The sequence below is a fragment of the Poromitra crassiceps genome (genome assembly GCF_964638095.1).
Source record: "Poromitra crassiceps genome assembly, chromosome: 19".
NCBI lineage: Eukaryota > Metazoa > Chordata > Actinopteri > Beryciformes > Melamphaidae > Poromitra > Poromitra crassiceps.
The window spans coordinates 7,054,853-7,076,661 of NC_139646.1; the positions used below are offsets into that span (position 1 = coordinate 7,054,853).

Below are 21,809 nucleotides of genomic sequence, written 5' to 3' on the forward strand. Positions count from 1 at the left end.
CAGTCTCCCCGCATCTCCGTAAAAAAAGTTAGAAACCACAATATAATATCAACAACCAGCCAACCGATATCAAAGCTGGTGGGCTTTATGGAAAGAGCGTGACTCGAACTGGTTAACAGTAATATAAAATGGGTGATTCGGTGGCGTTTTACGCCCACGTAACATAGCTAACAAATAGCTAATGCCAGAGGCTAATGCTAGCTATTTACTGTATATACCCTACTGTATTATCTGTCATCATACGTCTGACGTTCATCACCTGTTTTTATCACTTTTTTTTTTTTTTTTTTACTTTGAGCACAAAATTAGGTTATTTGTAAAAAAACAAAATAAAAATACTGGCATGGTGAACAGTAGCTAATCAACAGACCAGGTCATGACTCACCAACACATGAGATATCTTAAAAAAGACAAAATACACTGGAGGGGGGCCAGGGTTCAGATGAATAGATACAATGTTATGTCACATTCGGTTTAAACAGGAAATGCATCTTATTCAAAATAATATGCTGTAATTTGCTCGAGTGCTGCATTCACCATTTACTCTGAACTATACAAACATGGCCAGACTATACACAACACTCCACAACTAAAAAGTAACAGAAGTAAAAAGGTTTTGTACAAAATCCACCTTAAAAATATATGCAGACGTGAATACAATGTAAAGCCATATAAAATCACTTTTTTTTCTTCCAAATTCCGTTTACCATTTTAATTTTAATTCATCGATTTTTTAAAAATGACATGGCTCTCTCAGACAGTTAAAAACAGTTACCCCCCCCCCCCCCCCCGTTTTTTTTTTTTTTTGCTCCAAGTGAAATGTTTTATGGTCACTTCCGATTCAGTAGGTGGCTGGTTGTCTTGGTTCCATGCTTAAAACTCTTCACTTTTGACCTCTATTAAGACAATTCTTCACAATGTGGTATTTATTCATGTGTCTATTTCTGTCCCCACTCTGTGTAAACGTCTGTCCACAGTGGGAGCAGGCATACGGCCTCTCCCCTGTGTGTATCCTCATGTGCACGTTCAGCTTGTCCTTGCTGACAAAACGCTTGGTGCAGCAGGTGCAGGAGTACGGTTTATCTCCCGTGTGGTTACGCTGGTGCATCTTCAACTCTGTCATGCGGCCATAAGTCCTCCCACAGTCTGGGCACGAGTAGCTGGGCCGCACTGCCATGTGCTGCCTGCCGTGCAGCCGCAGCCCGCTGGACGACGTGAAACTCTTACTGCACTGGGAACACTTGAACGGTTTGTCTCCAGTGTGGACGTGCACGTGTAACTTCAGGGTGGCGGCAGAGGCGAACCCGTTGCCACAGACGGAGCAGAGGTGAGGTCTTTCCCCCGTGTGGATGCTCATGTGCTTCTCCAGCTTGTTCTTGTTCAGAAATGTCTTGCTGCACTCGGGGCAGTTCAGTGGCTGCTCTCCTTTGTGTAAGGCCATGTGTTCGGTCAACTCCGGCAGTGAAGAGAAAGCGTAATCGCACCGGGTGCACGAGTAAGGATTTTCTTTCTTGAATTTCTTATGCCTCTGGCAGTGTTGTTCCAAATCGTCCTTCTTTGTAAAGGTTTCGACACAAATGGGGCACTGGTACGGTCTTTCTTCAAGATGAGTCCGCAGGTGGTATTTTAAAGCGGATACCTTTAGAAAGACTTTGTCACAGTGTGAACATTTGGACTCCCGCCTGACATGGACCATTAAATGTCTCTTGTAGCGAGAAAGCTTGGTGAAGTGCAAGTCACACGTTTCACAACAAAACTGTCCCTCATTGTGCCTTAGTTCGTGTTTCCTCAATGCGTACTCAACCTTAAACTTTTTCCCACAGATGGTGCAGAGATAAGATTTTTCGTGAATCGCCATGTGTGTCTCCAGTTCTTCTGGAGAGCTGAAGGTTTGGTCACACATCAGACAAGTTCCATTCTTGTATTTCCGGTGGATCTCCAGATGTTTTTTGAGGTCTTTCATGAAGGCATAGCTCCTCTCACAATCAGAGCACTTGTATAAGATTTTTGTTGATTTGTCATGGGTTGCCAAGTGCCTTTTCAAATGATACATTCTACCAAATATTTTACCACACTCTGTGCAGACGAGCTGACGTTTGACCTGGAGCTTACTGTGCTTCTTTATGTGTTTTACTAACCCACTCTCCTTGAATGTTTTTTCACAAATGGGGCATGGCAGTAGTTGTGGGCCGTGGGTCTTCTTGTGGGTTTTCAGCTCTAACCAGCTACTAAAAACTTCCCCACATTTAGAGCAGATATGCTTGCCGAAGCCATGTTGGAATCTTACATGTCTGGTCATGTGGTACGTTTGGCTAAAGGTCATATCACAGACTGAGCAGCTGAACGGCTTCTCCTTTGTGTGCATCCTCATGTGTCTGGCTAGCTTGTTTGCCCCTCTGAAGCTCCTACCAACACAAATCGGACAGAAATGTCCCTGTCTTTTAGTCTTAGAAATAACATTTTCTCTGTTTCTTTTTTCGCCTGCGTCATAATCCTCGGGTTCATCACAGTCCTCATCTTCCATCTTAATCTTATCACCATCAACCCTAGGTCCTTTATCCTCAGCATCATTACCAAACTCTGCTTCAGTCTGATCACCCCCATTACTCTCATTATCATTGCAATTATCAGTCTCATTCTCAGCCTCAGGGTAATGTTTATCATCACTACAAGATGTATCCTTCTGTGACTCTTGGTTTTTAAGGCCATCACAGAGTGTCTCTATCTCTATCTCCATCTCGCTATGTGATTTTATGTGAGTTAATAACCAGCTGCTGCTGCTGAACTTTTTATCACAATCAGGGCATGACAGTAGTTCTGGGGCATGGGTCTTCTTGTGCGATTGCAGCTCTGCCCAGCTTCCTAAAGTTTCCCCACATTTTGAGCAGATATGCTGGCCTCCACCATGTTGGTTCCTTAAATGTCTGGTCATGTGGTACGACTGGCTAAAGGTTGTAGCACAGACTGGGCAGCTGAACGGTTTCTCATTTGTGTGCATCTTCATGTGTCTGGCTAGCTTGTGTGCATTTCTGAAGCTCCTATCAATGCAGATGGGACAGAACTTTCCCATTGTTTTAGACTTCCCCTTTTCTGCATCACTACCACCATCATAATGTTCAGTTTCAACATAGTCTGGATCATTCTTATCACCATAATCTTCATCACTACTACTATAATACTGTGTCTCATTATTGTAATAATAATCATTATCTTCGCATCCAAATGAGCTTGATGGGGTTATAGTCACTTGAGGTTTTAGTTTTTTAGGCCTCCCCCTTTTGGCCACTTTTGGAGCAGCATGGTCTCTACTGTCTTCATTGTCACATGTTACAGTCACTTGAGATTGTATTTTTTTAGGCCTCCCTCTTTTGGCCACTCTTGGAACAGCATGGTCTCCACTGTCTTCATTGTCATGTGTTATAGTCAATTGAGGTTTTAGTTTTTTAGGCCTCCCCCTTTTGGCCACTCTTGCAACAGCATGGCCTCCATTGTCTACATTGGCACAGGTTATAGTCACATGAGATTTGAGTTTTTTAGGCCTCCCCCTTTTGGCCACTCTTGGAACAGCATAGTCTCCACTATCTTCATTGTCACATGTTATAGTCACAGTCACATGAGGTTTTAGTTTTTTAGGCCTCCCCCTTTTGGCCACTCTTGGAACAGCATGGTATGCACTGTCTACTACACTGAGAGAGGCACATTCCACCTGTTTACCAATAACCAATGCCTCAGCCAGTGTCAAAGTTCCCTTTACTACCAATAGCCTCTCTCTGAGTTGTGCACAGTTTGTTTTCTCAATCAGCTGATAGAGAATCATTTTCTCTTCTAACTCTCCAAAGTTGCAAGGCTTTACCAGTTCTGCTAATGCACAGACAAACTGCTCTACAGTCTCCCCAGGCCTCTGCACTCTCTGCTGGAATTGAAGGGCAGCAGAGGGTTGCGACCAGAGCAGAGGGTTGCGACCAGAGCTGAAGTGAACTGTGAGCGCAGAGATAGTTGCAGCATACGTGGTTTCACCCTGGATCAGTGTTGTGTAGACGTGCTGTCCTTCTTTGCCAAGACAGTTCTGCAAGAGCACACACTTAGTAGAGTCGACCAAGTCTGTTTCACCAAGCGCTTCAAGATAGTGTTCAAAAGACTTGTGCCATCGATCCCACGACATAGTCGGTTCACCGGGGACAGGTAAGAAAGTTGGGGGAGGGGATAATATCATCAACAGTGGTTCTGGTAGAGGTTCTGTGGAGGGGTCGTGTTTTGTCATCACTTCATCCAGTTCTATAGTCACTTCATCCATTGTAATTTTTTGCCCGTTTTTTCTCTCAATTAGGGGCAAATTTGTATCTTAGGCAAGAGTCATTGAATGAAGTTGTGATTGTCTTAGGATAATACTGAGCAACAAGATTTGTCCAGCTGCACCACCTATGCTCCTGAGGGTTCGTCCCACTCTCAGGTCAGTCATGGACAGTCTATGGGGAAAACTGTGGAAGAGACAAACATGGGTTATTTACAGGCTCAGTCAGTTTGCAATCACAGACTATCCTAAATTAATCTGCATATGTACTGCCATATGCACTGACTTCCTGAAAAACCAGGGGTTCCCAACCCTTTTTTGGGTGGTGACCCGACTTTGACGTCACAAACATCTAGGGACCCGAGACATTCAAAATCCAGTACACCATCATCATCATCAAACTGTCAAAGTGGCGTCCTTCTATCGTTCTTTCTGCGATTTTGGTCACGTTTTTGGTCCCACATTGTGAGATTTGTGATGATTTTACATGATTTGTGATGATTTTGGTCAGTAATGATGTCACTGATGATGTCATGTGGTTTTCAAAGTGGGGGCCGGCAGGGGGGGCACTAGGGAGGCCTCAGCAAATTAATGGAAATGCTTTAAAAAAATCCCATCTTTATGGGGAAGGAAATGAAATGATTCAGTTATATTTGTTAATAGTATAATACATACAGAATACATATTTTTTTATTATATTTTATAATTATATTTAGTGTAATATTAACAAATATAATTGAATAATTTCCTTCCACATAAAAATCATACTTGCCATGCCCATCTGTCTAATTGCCTGACAGTCAAACCATCACCATCACATTCATTGTCATTTCCCGCTGGTGTGGGTAATAGTCTGAAACAATGTTTATAATGGAAAACATAAATATTGTATATGAAGATATGAGAACAGATTTGAGATACAAATGTGGATGGGAAAATATTCTGAGATTGTATGGATGTGATTTTCGAAATGTTCAATAGTAGTGGAACTGTGGAGTTGGTAATTAGGGCAATTACCTAATTAAAAAATCCGGCTCCATCAGGTCACCCGCACAGGTGCTCTTTACACTTCCTGAAAGTTTCAGCACGAGCGCACATAAAACAGCATAGCTGTGGCCGGACAAAATTCTGCTCACAGACAGTTTAGTAGAATTGTCACAGTGATGTAGACTCTAACTGATACGCAGGTATATGCAGTATACCCACTAGGAAAGCTCCAGGATTTGAGTATAGACGGTTTTAACTTGACAACAAAAACATTCTAAATTGAATCCCAGCTCACCTGTTGCAATGTTTGCTATGCTACCCGACATCATTACATTACATTACATTATTTGGCAGACGCTTTTATCCAAAGCGACTTACAATAACAAATTTTGTCAGCAATAGAGAAATCAACTATGCAACACAGTCTATGACAGCTACAACTTCTGAAGGAATAGTGGTAGATTTTTTTTTAAAGAGAGTCTTGTGTTGTAAATCCAGCGTACACCTTTCCCTTGCAACAGTGCGCTCCGCCCCTCTGCCAAAGCCCAAACACGCTGTGTGTAGTTTCAGCTAGAGTCAGTGTGTATTTCATTTCTTTATTCAGTGGGCATAGGCTATTCAATGTTTGGGGTCTATGTTAGCATTATTAAAGCAGAAAGACATAGGAACTGTATAGCTAATATGCATACTTTAATATTTGTTTATTTATCGAAAGTCAGAGACACAGACAGCACTCATCAGAATAGAAGGAGAGTACTCGAGTATTTAAATTGCTTAAAATGCCCATCCCTAGATTATAACTACTGTTGTTGCGTGGATCAGCCATCTTGGATTTTTTAGGTTGGGGCTGCTGAGGCTCCTATGAGTTTGGAATGGGAAATACCAGCTCTAGTGAAGTCACCGTCCCAGCTCATGAACTTTGAACCGTAAGATTACCAGTTCGCAGTTATAAAGGAATGCACGAGGGGAGCCTGACGTCATCGCGCTGAGCGGGTCAGGGGGCGAGGCCTCCGCAACCGCTGGCGCGTACCTGAAGATTTTTCTAGCAGCGTGCAGCTCCCGGGGATCGCTGCACTTTGCAGGGAGACACAGGGAGACAACTAAAATGAAGAAGTACACTGAGCCGTGTTTTGACCACATTTCTTGTCCCATGTGGTAAACTTTGATTTCTGACTGTTCGTTTTTAGTCATTTCAAGTAATGTGCTGTGTTGAGAGAGAGATATATCTTATATTATTATATATTATATATATTATTATTCTGAATAGATTCCGGTCAACAATAGTCTTCTATTATATTCTATCTTATCACATTCCATTTAATTTTCTTTTCTCTTCCTCTTTGAATATCTTAAGATTTTGTGATTTATGTTACCGAGTAACAAAATGCCTTGTTTTCTGTTTTTGATTCTTTGTAATTGCTAAGTGTTGCTAATGTATGCTTTGGCAATGTAAGATGCACCTTATCATGCCAATAAAGCCGTTTTGATTTGATTTGATATATCACCACAAATAAGCCTAGGCTATTTACATTCAATAAAAACAAGTTTGAGGGGGGTACGGTGGCGCAGTGGTAGCGCTGTCGCCTAGAAGGTTCGGGGTTCGATTCCCACTTGGGACGCTTTGAGCGCTGAAGGAGTGCATGCCTGTCCGCATGTCCTCAAGTGCCCACCGCCTGGGTGGGGTCGTCAAAAGGGCCTTTCTGTGTGGAGATTGCATGTTCTCCCCATGCCCCCTGGGGGTTTCCTTCACATAGGAAGGAACCCCTCACCAAAACATGCAATATCCTGGTCGCTGAAGTGGTGCCTCCTTTAGTCGTTTGGGGCGCCTGTTCGGAGGGAGGGCAACTCGTTGGAATAGCTTGATCCTCCCACGTGCTATGTCCTACCGGTGAAGTTTCCCCAGTCAGGTGAAAAGAAGCGCCTGGCTAACTGCCCATGTGTCGGAGGAAGCATGCAGCCAGTTTCGGCTCTCCCCAGATCGGCAGAGGGTGGAGCAGCAACCAGGATAAATAAATTAAATTTGCACTAATGAGGGATAAAGATGGGATTTTAAAAAACTGCACCTTATTAAGTAACTATGCTAATGACTTGAACTTAATTTTGTTTCTGCACTTTTTACAACCTTTGCACTGTGCCAACATGCTGAATATATCCATGTCTTGTTTTGATGTTTTCTTATGTTTTTTTTATACAATGTGGAGGCGAGGCTTGTGACCAAGAAATAAACTTTAAACTCAAAACACGCTAAAATCCCCTATAGGACGAATCAGCGTGACGTCACTTGCCACCCAGAAATGCGGAACCCTGCAGCAGTTAATAGTATGAGTTGTGCCAACACTGCCAAACAAACGTTGATATCTCAAAAACTATACGTGACATGGCTTATATTTTGACATTCTGAGTGAGAGCAGAATTAGCTCAAGAGTGTGATGTATAATATATGCATGTCGTGTTAAAGTTGTGTTAACTGTCGCAGTTTTTAAATTGTAAACAAGAGTTAGCCGGCTATAGAGTCAGACACTAAAAAGCCTCGCGCCACTTGGGCTCCATGCCACCCAGTGACGCGGTGTGTTTACCAAAATGCTGCTTGGCTGATCCCTCATATACTGGGAGTATCAAAAAGACAAGGCCTCGTCAAATCGTCGGTTTGAAGAGCTGTGGTTCAAAACACACGCGCGCGCGCGCGCGCACACACACACACACACACACACACACACACACACACACACACACACACACACACACACACACACACATCGGGATCGACTGGACAAGGAAACTCACCTAGCAAACTGGGTCACTGGTCACGGTGTGGAGGAGGGAAACAACTCTGCTGCAGTCTCTCTCAGCAGAAAGGAAGCTGTAGGCTACGACGATATCAACACAAAACCACTGCAGCCACACTGCGTCCGCGGTTTAGAAACTAGTAACGGCGAAATGCAGCGCGAACTTAGTTCCTTCTATGCTTTTATGTTTACTTACTGGTGTAAGTTAGTGATATACATGCCATGGACACACACTTGACGTTACAGATTAGATATAAGCGCGCTAAGTAAACTGCTAGCTAATGGCTATGCACCTTCTTCCGTAACTGCACCAGACAGTGGCGGTGTGGTCGATGGTTTTCACTGCTGGTGACTGCGCCCCCTGCCGACCGGGAGGCACACAGCGATCCTTACGGAATTATGGACAAAATCATTATCTAACAATACAAAATATTGTCAGATTTGGGTCAGAGAGACAAAATCTCCTCAAATGAGGGTATGTGGCTCTAATGTGTAGTAGTCTAATGAGGGGTAGCCTATAATATATAGACTAGAAATCTTGCATGCTGCGTGCACCCAATTTCCAGGGTGGAGACTCTGGAGATGATGCACCATGGGCGCAGTTATGCTGCTGTAATCCTGTAGCCTACTCATACAAACATTTCCATAATTTATGGAAATGTTTGTATGAGTAGGCTACAGGATTACAGCAGGATTTTATAGACCAGAGGCCCATACCACGAATGGAGGATAAACAGATCCAGGATCTGTCTTTTGATCTGGTTTGGCTTAACCAGATCAAATCGATTGCGCTATTCTGTACCACGATGCTGGATATCAGCTAGGTCTGTTAATTCAGGATTTCCTTATTAGCTCTGAGCTCGTGAACAGGAGCTTGTGCACACGAAAGAGACGTGGTCTGTAACAACTAGCCAATCACAATGCAATTTGGACAGCTCCGGATTTTACAGCGTCAAACATGCTTATTTCCTCATTCATTGAAAGCCACATCAAAGTGTAGGCTATTCATTAACAGAGCTTTAGGCTACTGCATGTCAGAATCAAAGTCTGCATTGGATATGAGTCTGTTAGGCTAGTGAAGGACTGTCTAAAGACAAGTTACTGCTTTATTCACACCAGTCATTTGATCTCTGCTGGAGTGCTGCTGTTTGGTTTCTACCTACAGCAGATTAACACAATCACAATGCAATTTGGACAGCTCTGGATTTTACAGCGTCAAACATGCCTATTCTCAATAAATAAATAAAACCACATGTTTTTTGCAAGTATAGAAGTGTAAACTCAGTCTAATTTTCCAAAATCCGTAGGCCTATTTAGATCATAGATTTAACGTTATAGGCTCTGAATCAATACGGTGCGGGCATCAAATAAAAAAATTGCCTATAAAAATGTGCAGCTCAACACTGTTCAAACCAATATTCATCTTTATTTGTATGGCACTTTTCCAAACAGTTACAATGTTGATATACAGTGACAGTTATTTGCCTATTTTCTGCATCTTTATTGACTATATACTGTAAACCTAAACTTGACACCATTTCGAACTCTAACCCAGACATTCAATATGTATACACTTCTTTACACTACTGTATCACCTGAAATAACCTGAACAGAGCAATTGCTTTACAATTGACAATTGAGAGGTCTAACCCATGGAGCAGTGATCCCCAACCAGGGGTTATGTGTAGGCCTACTGTACCCATAGGGGTACTTGAACAGCTTGCAGGGGGTACATGGAAAGGTTTGAGATTACAATGTATGTCCAAAATGATGGAAAAAAGAGGCCAAGCCCAAACACCGGCAGTTCAGTGGCAAATATATTTTGTAGGGATGTACAATTTTTTCGGTATCGGCCGATGTTAGTCATTTTTTAACATATCGGTATCGGTCAGATGTTGCAATGTTAATATCGGTTATCATTATCAGCCAAATTCTTCACATTGATATGAATAATGCAGTAAATCTATGATTTATGGGCTTTTCCAAAAGTTTTGGAAATAAAGAAATGCATTACTTTTTCAAATTCAGTGTTTACATGTGTTTTTCAGTATGTACAAAATGTGATGATCATAGAAATGTGGTTTTATACAGATCATATCGACATCGGTAAATATCGGTTATCGGCCATAACAGCTATGTTAATATTGGTTATCGGCATCGGCCAAAATGTTCATATCGATGCAGCCCTAATATTTTGTATGAATTTAGGCTACATGTACGTGGGCTCCACCCATCCCAACCACGTGTTTTCTCTGTGGTGCAAAGAACACGCATGAGTGAAGGGGTACTATTGGCATGGCAAAACAGCCCAAAAAAATGTTAGGAACCACTATAGAGCAATTGCTTTACATTAGTTTGTCAACGGGGATGCAAACATGTATGGTGAAAAAAAGAGAGCTACCTGGCAATTTACTCCTAAACCATGCCCACGGATTAGTAAACCATGTCCACAGATTTGTAATATCTACTGGTAACATCAAAGAGGGACTTTTCTGCTTTTATAAAGTGAGTCAGAGCCATTACACACAGCTTGGCATACATATAGCTGTAATAGCCATTAGGCACCTAGACCCCATGGGAACCATAACCACTGATTAATCACACCAGTAGGTTTAATTTATGATCCCATCTGTGTATTGGTGACAAACAATATGAATATTTACTCCCTATACATCATGCGTGTCGAAAAAGTATGATAATTACATTTTATATAGGATCTGTGGGCCACTGTAGTGTCCGTTTGATGTCATCGACACATTATACAAAAAACAAAAAACATCTGCCAAAATGATGTCAGATATTTAAACTGGTAAAATGTACTGGATTGGTTATAATCCAAGGCACAGAGCAGGTAAAATAATGCAGTCATCAGAATAATTGCAAATTACGATTATTTATTCTAAACAGGCCTACAGATCCGTAAATCACATTTGTTATAGCCTAGTTTCCAAATACAGGCCTAAACAAGGACATTAGACATAACAAACACATGTAAACATCGAAAACAATACTAGTATTGCATAACCATGTAAATGGTATGCCTGATTAACATTGCGCTATAAACTGCAATCACTTCTTTGGCCGCAATTGTGGATACCGTATTCAGTTACAGGAGACGTTAAGGTTTGACAGAGACATACCTTTGCTATTACCATGGACATAAAGTTGTGTACCGGTATTTGCACGTTAGGACTGTTTGACCCAGATAAAAGCAGCTGTAGATGTATATTAGCTTGGCCAGAGGTTTTCAAAGTCTGACACTGCGGGCCTCCCCTTGGCCAAGCCTGGAAGCCCCGCTGCGCAGTTTACTTGTTTAGTTTAGATTAATTCCTAGATGCCTATGGGATTGTGATTATTTGATCCCATATAGACCCTGCACAGTTTACTTGTTTAGTTTAGATGAATTCCTAGCCTATGGGATCATGATTGTTATTTGACAATCAATAATTGAGCCAAGATAGCCTGATATTGCTGTTTGACTTCAGACTACATCAAATACATAAAAAGGTGAAGCTGCCGAAGGCATTTATTTGTTCCGACTCTGACTCAAACATTTTCTATCTGTCATATTCTGTCATCTCCTTTTGTAATAGCTAAAGTAATATTTATTCACTTCCATTCACATAGCCCCGCCTGAAACTGTTTTGAGCCCTCCTGGGGAGGCCTGCCTCCCACTTTGAAAACCTCTGGACTAGGCAATACAGTGGCAATCACTTTTTGGCACATGTGCGCATGTGCCCTGTGTCTGGCATTAGCCGATATCATCATCGTCACGGGAGCATTTTCTTTCTGCTAGTTGAGTGATAGTGCGGAGCAAACATGCTACAACGTCAAAGTCCTCGCCGTATGCACGGCACCTAACGAGCCTGCCGGTATAGGTGTGCAGCTCCCCGAAAATGTGACTCGACGAGGCAGCTGGCGTGAACAGCGCAAGTACTATACTGTATATAATGTTGATGGGGATATAACTGGAGCGAGTGAAAGCCAACAAGTATATGCACTACAGTCTCTCCTTGGGCCTAACCTCTAGTCATTGAAATCCTAGTGAAATCACACAATTTACTTATTTTGCTGGGGACACCCTTGTGACCCCCTCGTCAAGCTGACTTTCGAGTATATAGATCTAGCTGGCAACAGCAAGGCTCCAAGTCGAGGCTGACATTGTAGGATGTTTCCAGCTTTACTCCTCTTTGTTGCGATATCATGGTGGATCGCACCAGAGATCTTGGTAAGACCCGTCCTACTCTGCCTCTGGATAGTACTCCTAACGTCCTCACAACAGTTCCTGACAGATAGATTTTTTTTGGTCGATGCAGTTCACTCGTATGAGCGGGAACAGAAAAAACTCTTAGTCTAAAGGCTGGCTCACACTACAGGATTTTCGGGCCGATTTATGCCCGATTCACCCCTCCCGAGAATCGGAGGAGAAATCTGGCCTGGCAGCTTGCCAAGCTTGGTCGGGCCCGACTTTCGGCACCGATTATCTTGTAGTGTGAGCTGTTTGCAGATCCAATCTTAACCCTCCCGATCTGCTCAAAGCCTCATCGGGGCCGTCCCGATCATATCAAACATGTTTGATATTTAGGACTGAAAATCTGCGCGAATACATCATCCTGCTGCTGCGTCAGACTCCCGTCATTATCATTAATTGACGCGGCTCATTTGATGCACTGCAGGCATCAGATAGGCTACCAAATACCAACAGCACAGAACCATGAGGATTTGGGGGAAAATGTCACTAATTTATATCACAATGAATGACCAATGAATAAAAAGTTGTGATATCGTAGTTTTGAGCCCCTGCCAGTCAGAGGCTGTAATCTCCTACCTGTTTTATCAGGCAGTGTGGGGAAAAAAGGCATTGTTGCTGCGGGAAGCAATCCAGTCTATCCAAACTTTTGCCGATCTCATGACATGCAGCAGGGGAATATATTTTGGTAGCGCATGTGTTTGTGTTCTCACTTGTACAGACAATATAGAGTCGCGTTGTTTACACGCATGCTAACTACCGTGAGATTCATTTGTTTGGCGAGACGGGCATGAAAATGAGGAAAAGAGAGAGGTGAGGTGGGGGCGGAGCGCTTTGGTCACTGCTGGAACCCCAAAAACGAAACAGGTTCGGAGTATGGCCGGGCATCAATGTGATTATCCTGCCGATAATCTTAATAATATCCTGTAGTGCGTGGTGCGCCACATTTACAAATCTTGTAGTGTGTGCATGTTTGAGATTCTAGGGAAGATAATCTGGGAAGATTCTCCTGTAGTGCGTGTCACAGCCAGATTTCAAAATCAGCTAGGATTGTCAGAATCCTGTAGTCTGAGCCCAGCTTTAGGATGTGAATGATGCACACAAGTCACCCAAATTGACGTGAAAAAAGCACCATTCGCCGAAAAGCGAGTAGTTTGCATCCCTGTTCCCCCGGTAGGGGTCTAACTCAATGCAGCAGTTGCTTTACATTAAAAACAAACAAAAACAAAAGTTTTCACATTTTTTACAGGAATATTTTTTACAGTATACAACAGAGCTGTATGCATCTCTCTCACTTTCTCTCATGTGCAGCAGCTGCAGGGTATTTTCTCTCTCTCAGCCCCACCACCTGTTCCAGCCAACCAATGGTGATACTTCATGACTTCATCCCCACTGCAACTCTCTCCCAAAACACATCTGAGACTGCACCGATTAGGCATAGAAGAGGGGATAATTGGCTATGACCAATTGGGAGAATTTCTTTTAAGACAATTCTTCACAAGTGGTTTTTATTTATGTGTCTATTTCTGTCTCCAGCCTGTGTAAATGTCTGTTCGCAGTGGGAGCAGGCATACGGCCTCTCCCCTGTGTGTGTCCTCATGTGGACTTTCAGCTTGCCCCTGCTGACAAAACGCTTGGTGCAGCAGGTGCAGGAGTACGGTTTATCTCCTGTGTGGTAACGCTGGTGCATCTTCAACTCTGTGCTGCGGCCGTAACTCCTCCCACAGTCGGGGCACGTGTAGCTGGGCCGCACTGCCATGTGCTGCCAGCTGTGCCGCTGCAGCCCGCTGGATGTTTGGAAACTCTTACTGCACTGGGAACACTTGAATGGTTTGTCTCCAGTGTGGATGTACACGTGTAACTTTAGGCTGGCGGCGGAGGCAAACCCGTTTCCGCAGATGGAGCAGAGGTGAGGTCTTTCCCCCGTGTGGATGCTCAAGTGCTTCTCCAGCTTGTTCTTGTTCAGAAATGTCTTGCCGCACTCGAGGCAGTTCAGTGGCTGCTCTCCCTGGTGTGAGCTCATGTGTTCAGTCAACTCCGGCAGTGAAGAGAAAGCGTGATCGCACCGGCTACATGAGTAGGGGTTTTCTTTCTTGAATTTCTTATGCCTCAGGCAGTGTTGTTCTTGATCTTCCTTCCTTGTAAAGGTTTCAATGCAAACAGGGCACTGGTACGGTCTTTCTTCAAGATGAGTCCGCAGGTGCCTTTTGAAAACTGTTAACTTTAGAAAGACTTTGTCACAGTGTGGACATTTGGACTCCCGCCTGGCATGAACCATTAAGTGTTTATTGTAGTGAGAAAGTTCGGAGAAGTGTAAGTCACACGTTGTACAATACTGTTCCTCTGTGTGCCCTTGTTCGTGTTTCTGCAATGCATACTCAACCTTAAACTTTTTCCCACAGACGGTGCAAAGGTAAGGGTTTTCAATGTTTTCATGACTCTCCATGTGTGTCTCCAGTTCTTCTGGACAGCTGAAGGTTTGGTCACACTTCAGACAAGTCCAATTCACATCTTGTTGGTGAGTCTCTGGATGTTTGTTGAGGTCTTTCAGGGTTTTTGTTGATTTGTGATGGGTTGCTAGGTGCCTTTTCAAATGATACATTCTATGAAATATTTTACCACACTCAGTGCAGATGAGGCGCAGAGGGTTGGACTGGACCTTGCTGTTGTGTTTTTTGATATGAGTTACTAACGCACTTTTGTCCTTGAAGGTTTTTTCACAACCGGGGCATGACAGTATTCCAGGGCCATCATGGGTCCTCTTGTGAGTTTTCAGCTCTCCCCAGCTACCAAAGGTTTCCCCACATTTAGTGCAGATATGCTTGTTGAAGCCATGCTGGATTCTTAAGTGTCTGGTCATGTGGTATGACTGGCTAAAGGTCATATCACAGACTGGGCAGCTGAACGGCTTCTCCTTTGTGTGCGTCCTCATGTGTCTGGCTAACTGGGATGGCCCCCTGAAGCACCTGTCATCACAGATGGGACAAACATGTTCCCTTCTTTTAGTCTTAGAGCTATCCCTTTCTTGATCACCTCCACCATAATCTTCAGCTTCATTACAGTCCTCATCTTCCATCTCATCACCACCATCTTCAGGCCCTTCATCCTTAGCATCACAATTACCAAACACGATATAATCAGGGGATGCCAGTATTTCTCGACCATGGGTCTTCTTGTGAGCTTCCAGCTCTACCAAGCTACCAAAGGTTTCCCGACATTTAGAGCAAATATGCTGGCCTGCACTATGCTTGTTTCTTAAGTGTCTGGTCATGTGGTATGACCGCCTAAATCGTATAGCACAGACTGGGCAGCTGAATGGTCTCTCCTTTGTGTGCCTCCTCATGTGTCTGTCTAGCATGTTTGCATTTTTGAAGCACGTGTCAACACAGATGGGGCAGAAATGTTGCTTTTGTGACAGTACTTCTGGGGCATGGGTTTTCTTGTGAGCTTGCAGCTCCGCCAAGCTTCCTGAACTTTCCCCACATTTAGAGCAGACATGCTGGCCTGCACCATGCTTGTTCCTCAAGTGTCTGGTCATGTGGTACGACCGTCTGAACTTCATATCACAGACTGGGCAGCTGAACGGTTTCTCCTTTGTGTGCGTCCTCATGTGTCTGTCTAGCATCTGTGCACTTTTGAAGCTCCTATCAATACAGATGGGACAGAACCTTCCCTTTGTTTTAGTCTTAGAAATGACAATCTTTTCTGCACCACTACCACCACCATAATGTTCAGTTTCATCATAGTCTGGATCATTCTTATCACCATCATGATCTAAAGCTTCATCATAGTCTGGATCATTCTTATCACCACTATCACCATCATGATCTCCAGCTTCATCATAGTCTGCATCATTCTTATCACCACTATCACCATCATGATCTAAAGCTTCATCATAGTCTGGATCATTCTTATCACCACTATCACCATCATGATCTCCAGCTTCATCATAGTCTGCATCATTCTTATCACCACTATCACCATCATGATCTAAAGCTTCATCATAGTCTGGATCGTTCTTATCACCACCATCACAATAATGTTCATCACTACTAATATAATACTGTGTCTCGTTACTATAATAATAATGATCTTTGGATCCAGATGGGCTTATATTCACATGATGTTTTAGTTTTTTAGGCCTCCCCCTTTTGGCCACTCTTGGAACAGCATGGTCTCCATTGTCGCATGTTATCGTCACAGTCACCGGAAGTTTTACTTTTTTAGGCCTTCCCCTTTTGGCCACTCTTTGAACAGTATGGTCTCCACTGTCTTCATTGTCACATGTTATAGTGACTTGAGGTTTTAGTTTTTTAGGCCTCCCCCTTTTGGCCACTTTTTGAACAGCATTGTCTACACTGAGAGAGGCAGATTCCACCTGTTTACCAATAACCAGTGCCTCAGCCAGTGTCAAAGTTCCCTTTACTACCAATAGCCTCTCTCTGAGTTGTGTACAGTTTGTTTTCTCAATCAGCTGATTGAGAATCACTATCTCTTGTAACTCTCTAAAGTTGAAAGTCTTTACTAGTTCCGCTAATGCACAGACAAACTGCTCTACAGTCTCCCCAGGGCTCTGCACTCTCTGCTGGAATTGAAGGCCATTCTGAGGGTTGCGACCAGAGCTGAAGTGAACTGTGAGTGCAGAGATAGTTGCAGCATACGTGGTTTCACCCTGGATCAGTGTTGTGTAGATATACTGTCCTTCTTTGCCAAGACAGTTCTGTAAGAGCATACACTTAGTAGAGTCGACCAAGTCTGTTTCACCAAGCGCTTCAAGATAGTGTTCAAAAGACTTGTGCCATCGATCCCACGACATAGTCGGTTCACCAGGGACAGGCAAGAAAGTTGGGGGAGGGGATAATAATAACAATTGCGGTTCTGGTAGAGGCTCTGTGGAGGAGTCATGTTCCATCGTCTCTTCATCCATGTCTATAGTCCCTTCATCCATTGTAATTGTTCCTGTGTGTTCTCTGAATTAGATAGGGGCTAATTTTATTTTACCTAAGCGCCATTGAATGAAGTTGTCATTGTGTTTGGATCATATTGAGCAACAGGATTTGTCCAGCTGCACCATCTAGGTTCCTGAAGGTTCGTCCCACTCTCAGCTCAGTCATGGGGAGTCTATGGGGAAAATGTGGAAGAGACAAACATGGGTTACTTTAACGATTTCTAAACAGGTAGTGAATTCCTGAACATTTCCACACATTACTCGAATGGCCTGCATGTTTAGCAACAAATGTCCGGTATGAGCGTGCTCCCGAAGGAAACCGAGGGAGACAAGATTACTATAGTCTATAAATAGATGTTAGTGAACAACTCTACCCCCCCCCCCCACTATAAGCTGTCAAGACACAGTAACATCGGAGTAGGGATATTAGCTGCCGTATCCGTTACAGCCCCGCTGCCCCCGAATCACGTGCCGAAAATATGGACTCGTTAACAGTGCGCTGGAATGCATTGGGAACTTTGCAGTGAGACATGTGCGTTATGGAGTGGAGAAAACTCAGAAAAGTGTTGGGCAGAGATCTCGTATTGTGGGTGCAGTGTACAGAGAGCTATATGCAGGGCCGCTGCTGGCCATTTGGGTGCCCTAAGCGCAATTGCTTTATGGTGCACCCCCATCCCCCCCCCGCCCACCTCTGACCGCAAAACACACAAATGCTATCTTCTATTCTATTCTTCTTTAAAACTAATATTTATTCATACACTATATTTAGAGTTTGTTAAAGTGCAATCTTCAGTAATAATATATGATGGTATAATAAAATTATATAAAATAAAGTGTCAAATATGTGCATTGTCTTTGACTCTTGATCAAAAGTACTATCAAATAATGAGGTGACATTATGTAAGGTACATACAGTATGCTATAATATACTAGGGATGCACGGTATACCGGTACTACAATGGTACTGCGTGGCTTCTTCTGACAGAGTACAAGCAGTCCAAAGCTTGTAGAGAAAGCAGATGCACGAAGCAAAATATGGAAGTATTTTGCTTACGTTGCCGACAGCGAAGGCAAGCCCCTGGACACATCAAACTAAGCCAGTCTGTAAAAAGTGCTTCAACGTGACGCAGGTGAACGGATAAACATCGAACCAGGCTATTTCTCTCCGAGAGGAATCCCAACTTCTTCAACGATTTCAGTTCAAAGACTGGTTAGCGAATCTGAAGGATATACGACATACATGCTCTCTTAAGTCAAACGAGTGTGATTTATTGTGTGACAAGCGAACTTGTTTCACCATCGGAGTTTGACGAGGTAATTAAGGCAATGCATTTGTGCTGCCTAGTAGTAGGCTATGAGCACAGACAGGTAGTCACGATGGTGTATATAATGTAACTATCAAAGAGATCATAAACTCAATGCAAAAGCCCCAATAACACCATGGCCCTGACTCAAATATGTACTAAATAATTAAATCAAGGCCATAGAGTGCCAATAAAGCCCTTACATGGCATGCAGCAATCCCCCATAGTAATATTTACAATAATCCAACTATTAATGTTATAGTAATTGTCAAAAACACACCTACATGTATGAAAAATTACACCACACAATAAACCACTGCCACATATAGCCTATAGTTCAATAGCCTATTTATTGTGCATGCAAACAATAAACATAAATGACCTGAACTGTAAATCTGGCACTTAATGTTGATGAAGCTCAAGCCCAGGATTTGTCCAGCTGCACCACGTAGGTTCCTGAATGTTCATTCCACTCTCAGCTCAGTCATGGGGAGTCTATGGGGAAAATGTGGAAGAGACAAACATGGGTTACTTTAACCATTTCTAAACAGGTAGTGAATTCCTGAACATTTCCACACATTACTCGAATGGCCTGCATGTTTAGCAACAAATGTCCGGTATGAGCGTGCTCCCGAAGGAAACCGAGGGAGACAAGATTACTATAGTCTATAAATAGATGTTAGTTAACAACTCTACGCCCCCCCCCCCGCCCCACTATAAGCTCTCAGACACCGTAACATCGGAGTAGGGATATTAGCTGCCGTATCCGTTACAGCCCCGCTGCCCCCGAATCACGTGCCGAAAATATGGACTCGTTAACAGTGCGCTGGAATGCATTGGGAACTTTGCAGTGAGACATGTGCGTTATGGAGTGGAGAAAACTCCGAAAAGTGTTGGGCAGAGATCTCGTATTGTGGGTGCAGTGTACAGAGAGCTACTGTATATGCAAGGCCGCTGCTGGCCATTTGGGTGCCCTAAGCGCAATTGCTTTATGGTGCACCCCCCCCACCTCTGACCGCAAAACACACAAATGCTATATTCTATTGTTCTTTAAAACGAATATTTATTCATACACTATATTTTGTTAAAGTGCAATCTTCAGTAATAGTACATGATGGTATAATAAAATTATATAAAATAAAGTGTCAAATATGTGCATTGTCTTTGACTCTTGATCAAAAGTACTATCAAATAATGAGGTGACATTATGTAAGGTACATATGCTATAATATACAGTACTAGGGATGCACGGTATACCGGTACTACAATGGTACCGCGTGGCTTCTTCTGACAGAGTACAAGCAGTCCAAAGCTTGTAGAGAAAGCAGATGCACCAAGCAAAATACGTAATGAACATAAAACACTAAGATGAACCTCTAGTTGAATATTTGAATGAAAATTGACCAGCAGAACAAATACAAAGGAGACAGTATGTTATTTCTTGAAATGCTTTCCTTTCTTGAAAGGGCATTGAAAGAAGCCGATTTCAAATAAATATTAAAAATCAAAAGTCAATCGCGGCAAATCAAACTCACTTGATGATACATGCGGGACACCTTATCTGTCATAGGAACCTACCCTTGTAGCGACACGTGTGTACATTTTACTGTTGTTGACATTTATGGAAAAGCAGAAATCCAGGCTTGCCGTTCTCAGACCAGGGAAAGGGCATTGAAAGAAGCCGATTTCAAATAAATATTAAAAATCAAAAGTCAATCAATCGTGGCAAATCAAACTCACTTGATACATGTAGGGGGACACCTTATCTGCCATATGAACCTGCCCTTGTAGCGACACGTGTGTAAATTTTATTGTTGTTGACATTGCTGGAAATGCAAAAATCCAGGTTTTCTGTGCTCTCCCAGAGGCCATTGAAAGAAGCCAATTTCAAATAAATATTACAAATCAAAAGTAAATCGTGGCAAATCAAACTCACTTGATACATGTCGGGGGACACCTTATCTGTCATAGGAACCTGCCCTTGTAGCGACACGTGTGTAAATGTTATTGTTGTTGACATTTATGGAAAAGCAGAAATCCAGGCTTGCCGTTCTCAGACCAGGGAAAGGCCATTGAAATAAGCCGATTTCAAATAAATATTAAAAATCTAAAGTAAATCGTGGCAAATCAAACTCACTTGATACATGTCGGGGGACACCTTATCTGCCATAGGAACCTGCCCTTGTAGCTACACGTGTGTACATTTTATTGTTGTTGACATTGCTGGAAATGCAAAAATCCAGGCTTTCTGTGCTCTCCCAGGGGCCATTGAAATAAGACGATTTCAAATCAATATTAAAAATCAAAAGTTGTTGTGGTACAAGAGTAGGTGGAGTGCTTCTGCAGGACCGGAAGGGTATAGTTATGACATCACTCTAAAAATGTTGGCGAGAGCAAATGTTTATCTGATTGCATATGAAAAAACAAAGATAGACAACACACTTCACCATAGACAAATCAAAGCAGAGCACAGTTGCTCAGACAGATGCAAAAAACACGGGGAGAGCAATTTATCAGTTGCAAGTTTCATGTCATCTCCAAGTCATGCCAATTCTGACATCCTAAGCGGGCGGTGGCTTAATGGTAGCACTATTGATAGGTACCACACACTCCTCAAAACCAAAGCAGGAGACATGTCGGTCTTTGGCTGCGATGCAACTTTTGTAAGTCAACAGTTGAAAAGTCTATACCTTGATATTAGTGTTTTTCCAAAGATTCCAAAAGTGTCACAAAACTGGTGGCGGTATGATAGAGTGATCATTCCTGTCCATCTGGGTTCCCATTGGGTATCCATTGCTATAGACATGAAGCAGAGAAAAATGACACAAGGTACTGTAACTGTGGCAGCTGAACTGATGGATTCTCTCAAGCAGTGTGAAACGCAGATGAAGGATGTACTTCATCTACTGCAACGATACTTAACACTTCAGTACTTGGCTTTGCATGGCTCGGTTGCGGATATCACCATCAATTATGAATACTATCATAATTGTCCGAATTTCCTGCCACAGACTGATGGTAGCAGCTGTGGCATCTTTGCTTGCCTGCATTCCAAGGCATTCATTTTTGGTGTCACAATGAACCAATTCATAGTGTGACAAGGCAAAGTGTATGGCCTATGAGTTGGCAGAGCAGAAGTTAATTTTGTGACAGGAAGTTGATTTGGTGTTGATTTGTTTTGTTGCTTTGTATAACTTCATTTGAATGGTGTAAATGTGGAACCACAATATGCTGGAGAAGTTGC

General features: G+C 42.9%; 1 protein-coding gene across 1 annotated transcript in view; it reads right to left on the reverse strand.

The window, feature by feature from the left end:
* Window positions 1-883: 883 nt before the first annotated feature.
* Window positions 884-21,809, reverse strand: part of LOC310793860 (uncharacterized protein) — a gene marked incomplete at its 3' end in the record, with an annotated part of 80,623 nt that continues 59,697 nt past the window's right edge. The window contains exon 2 of the mRNA XM_083655752.1: window positions 884-3,156. Coding sequence (XP_083511878.1) covers window positions 884-3,070 — 2,187 coding nt within the window. The 5' untranslated portion in view covers window positions 3,071-3,156. The remainder of the gene's footprint in view (window positions 3,157-21,809) is intronic.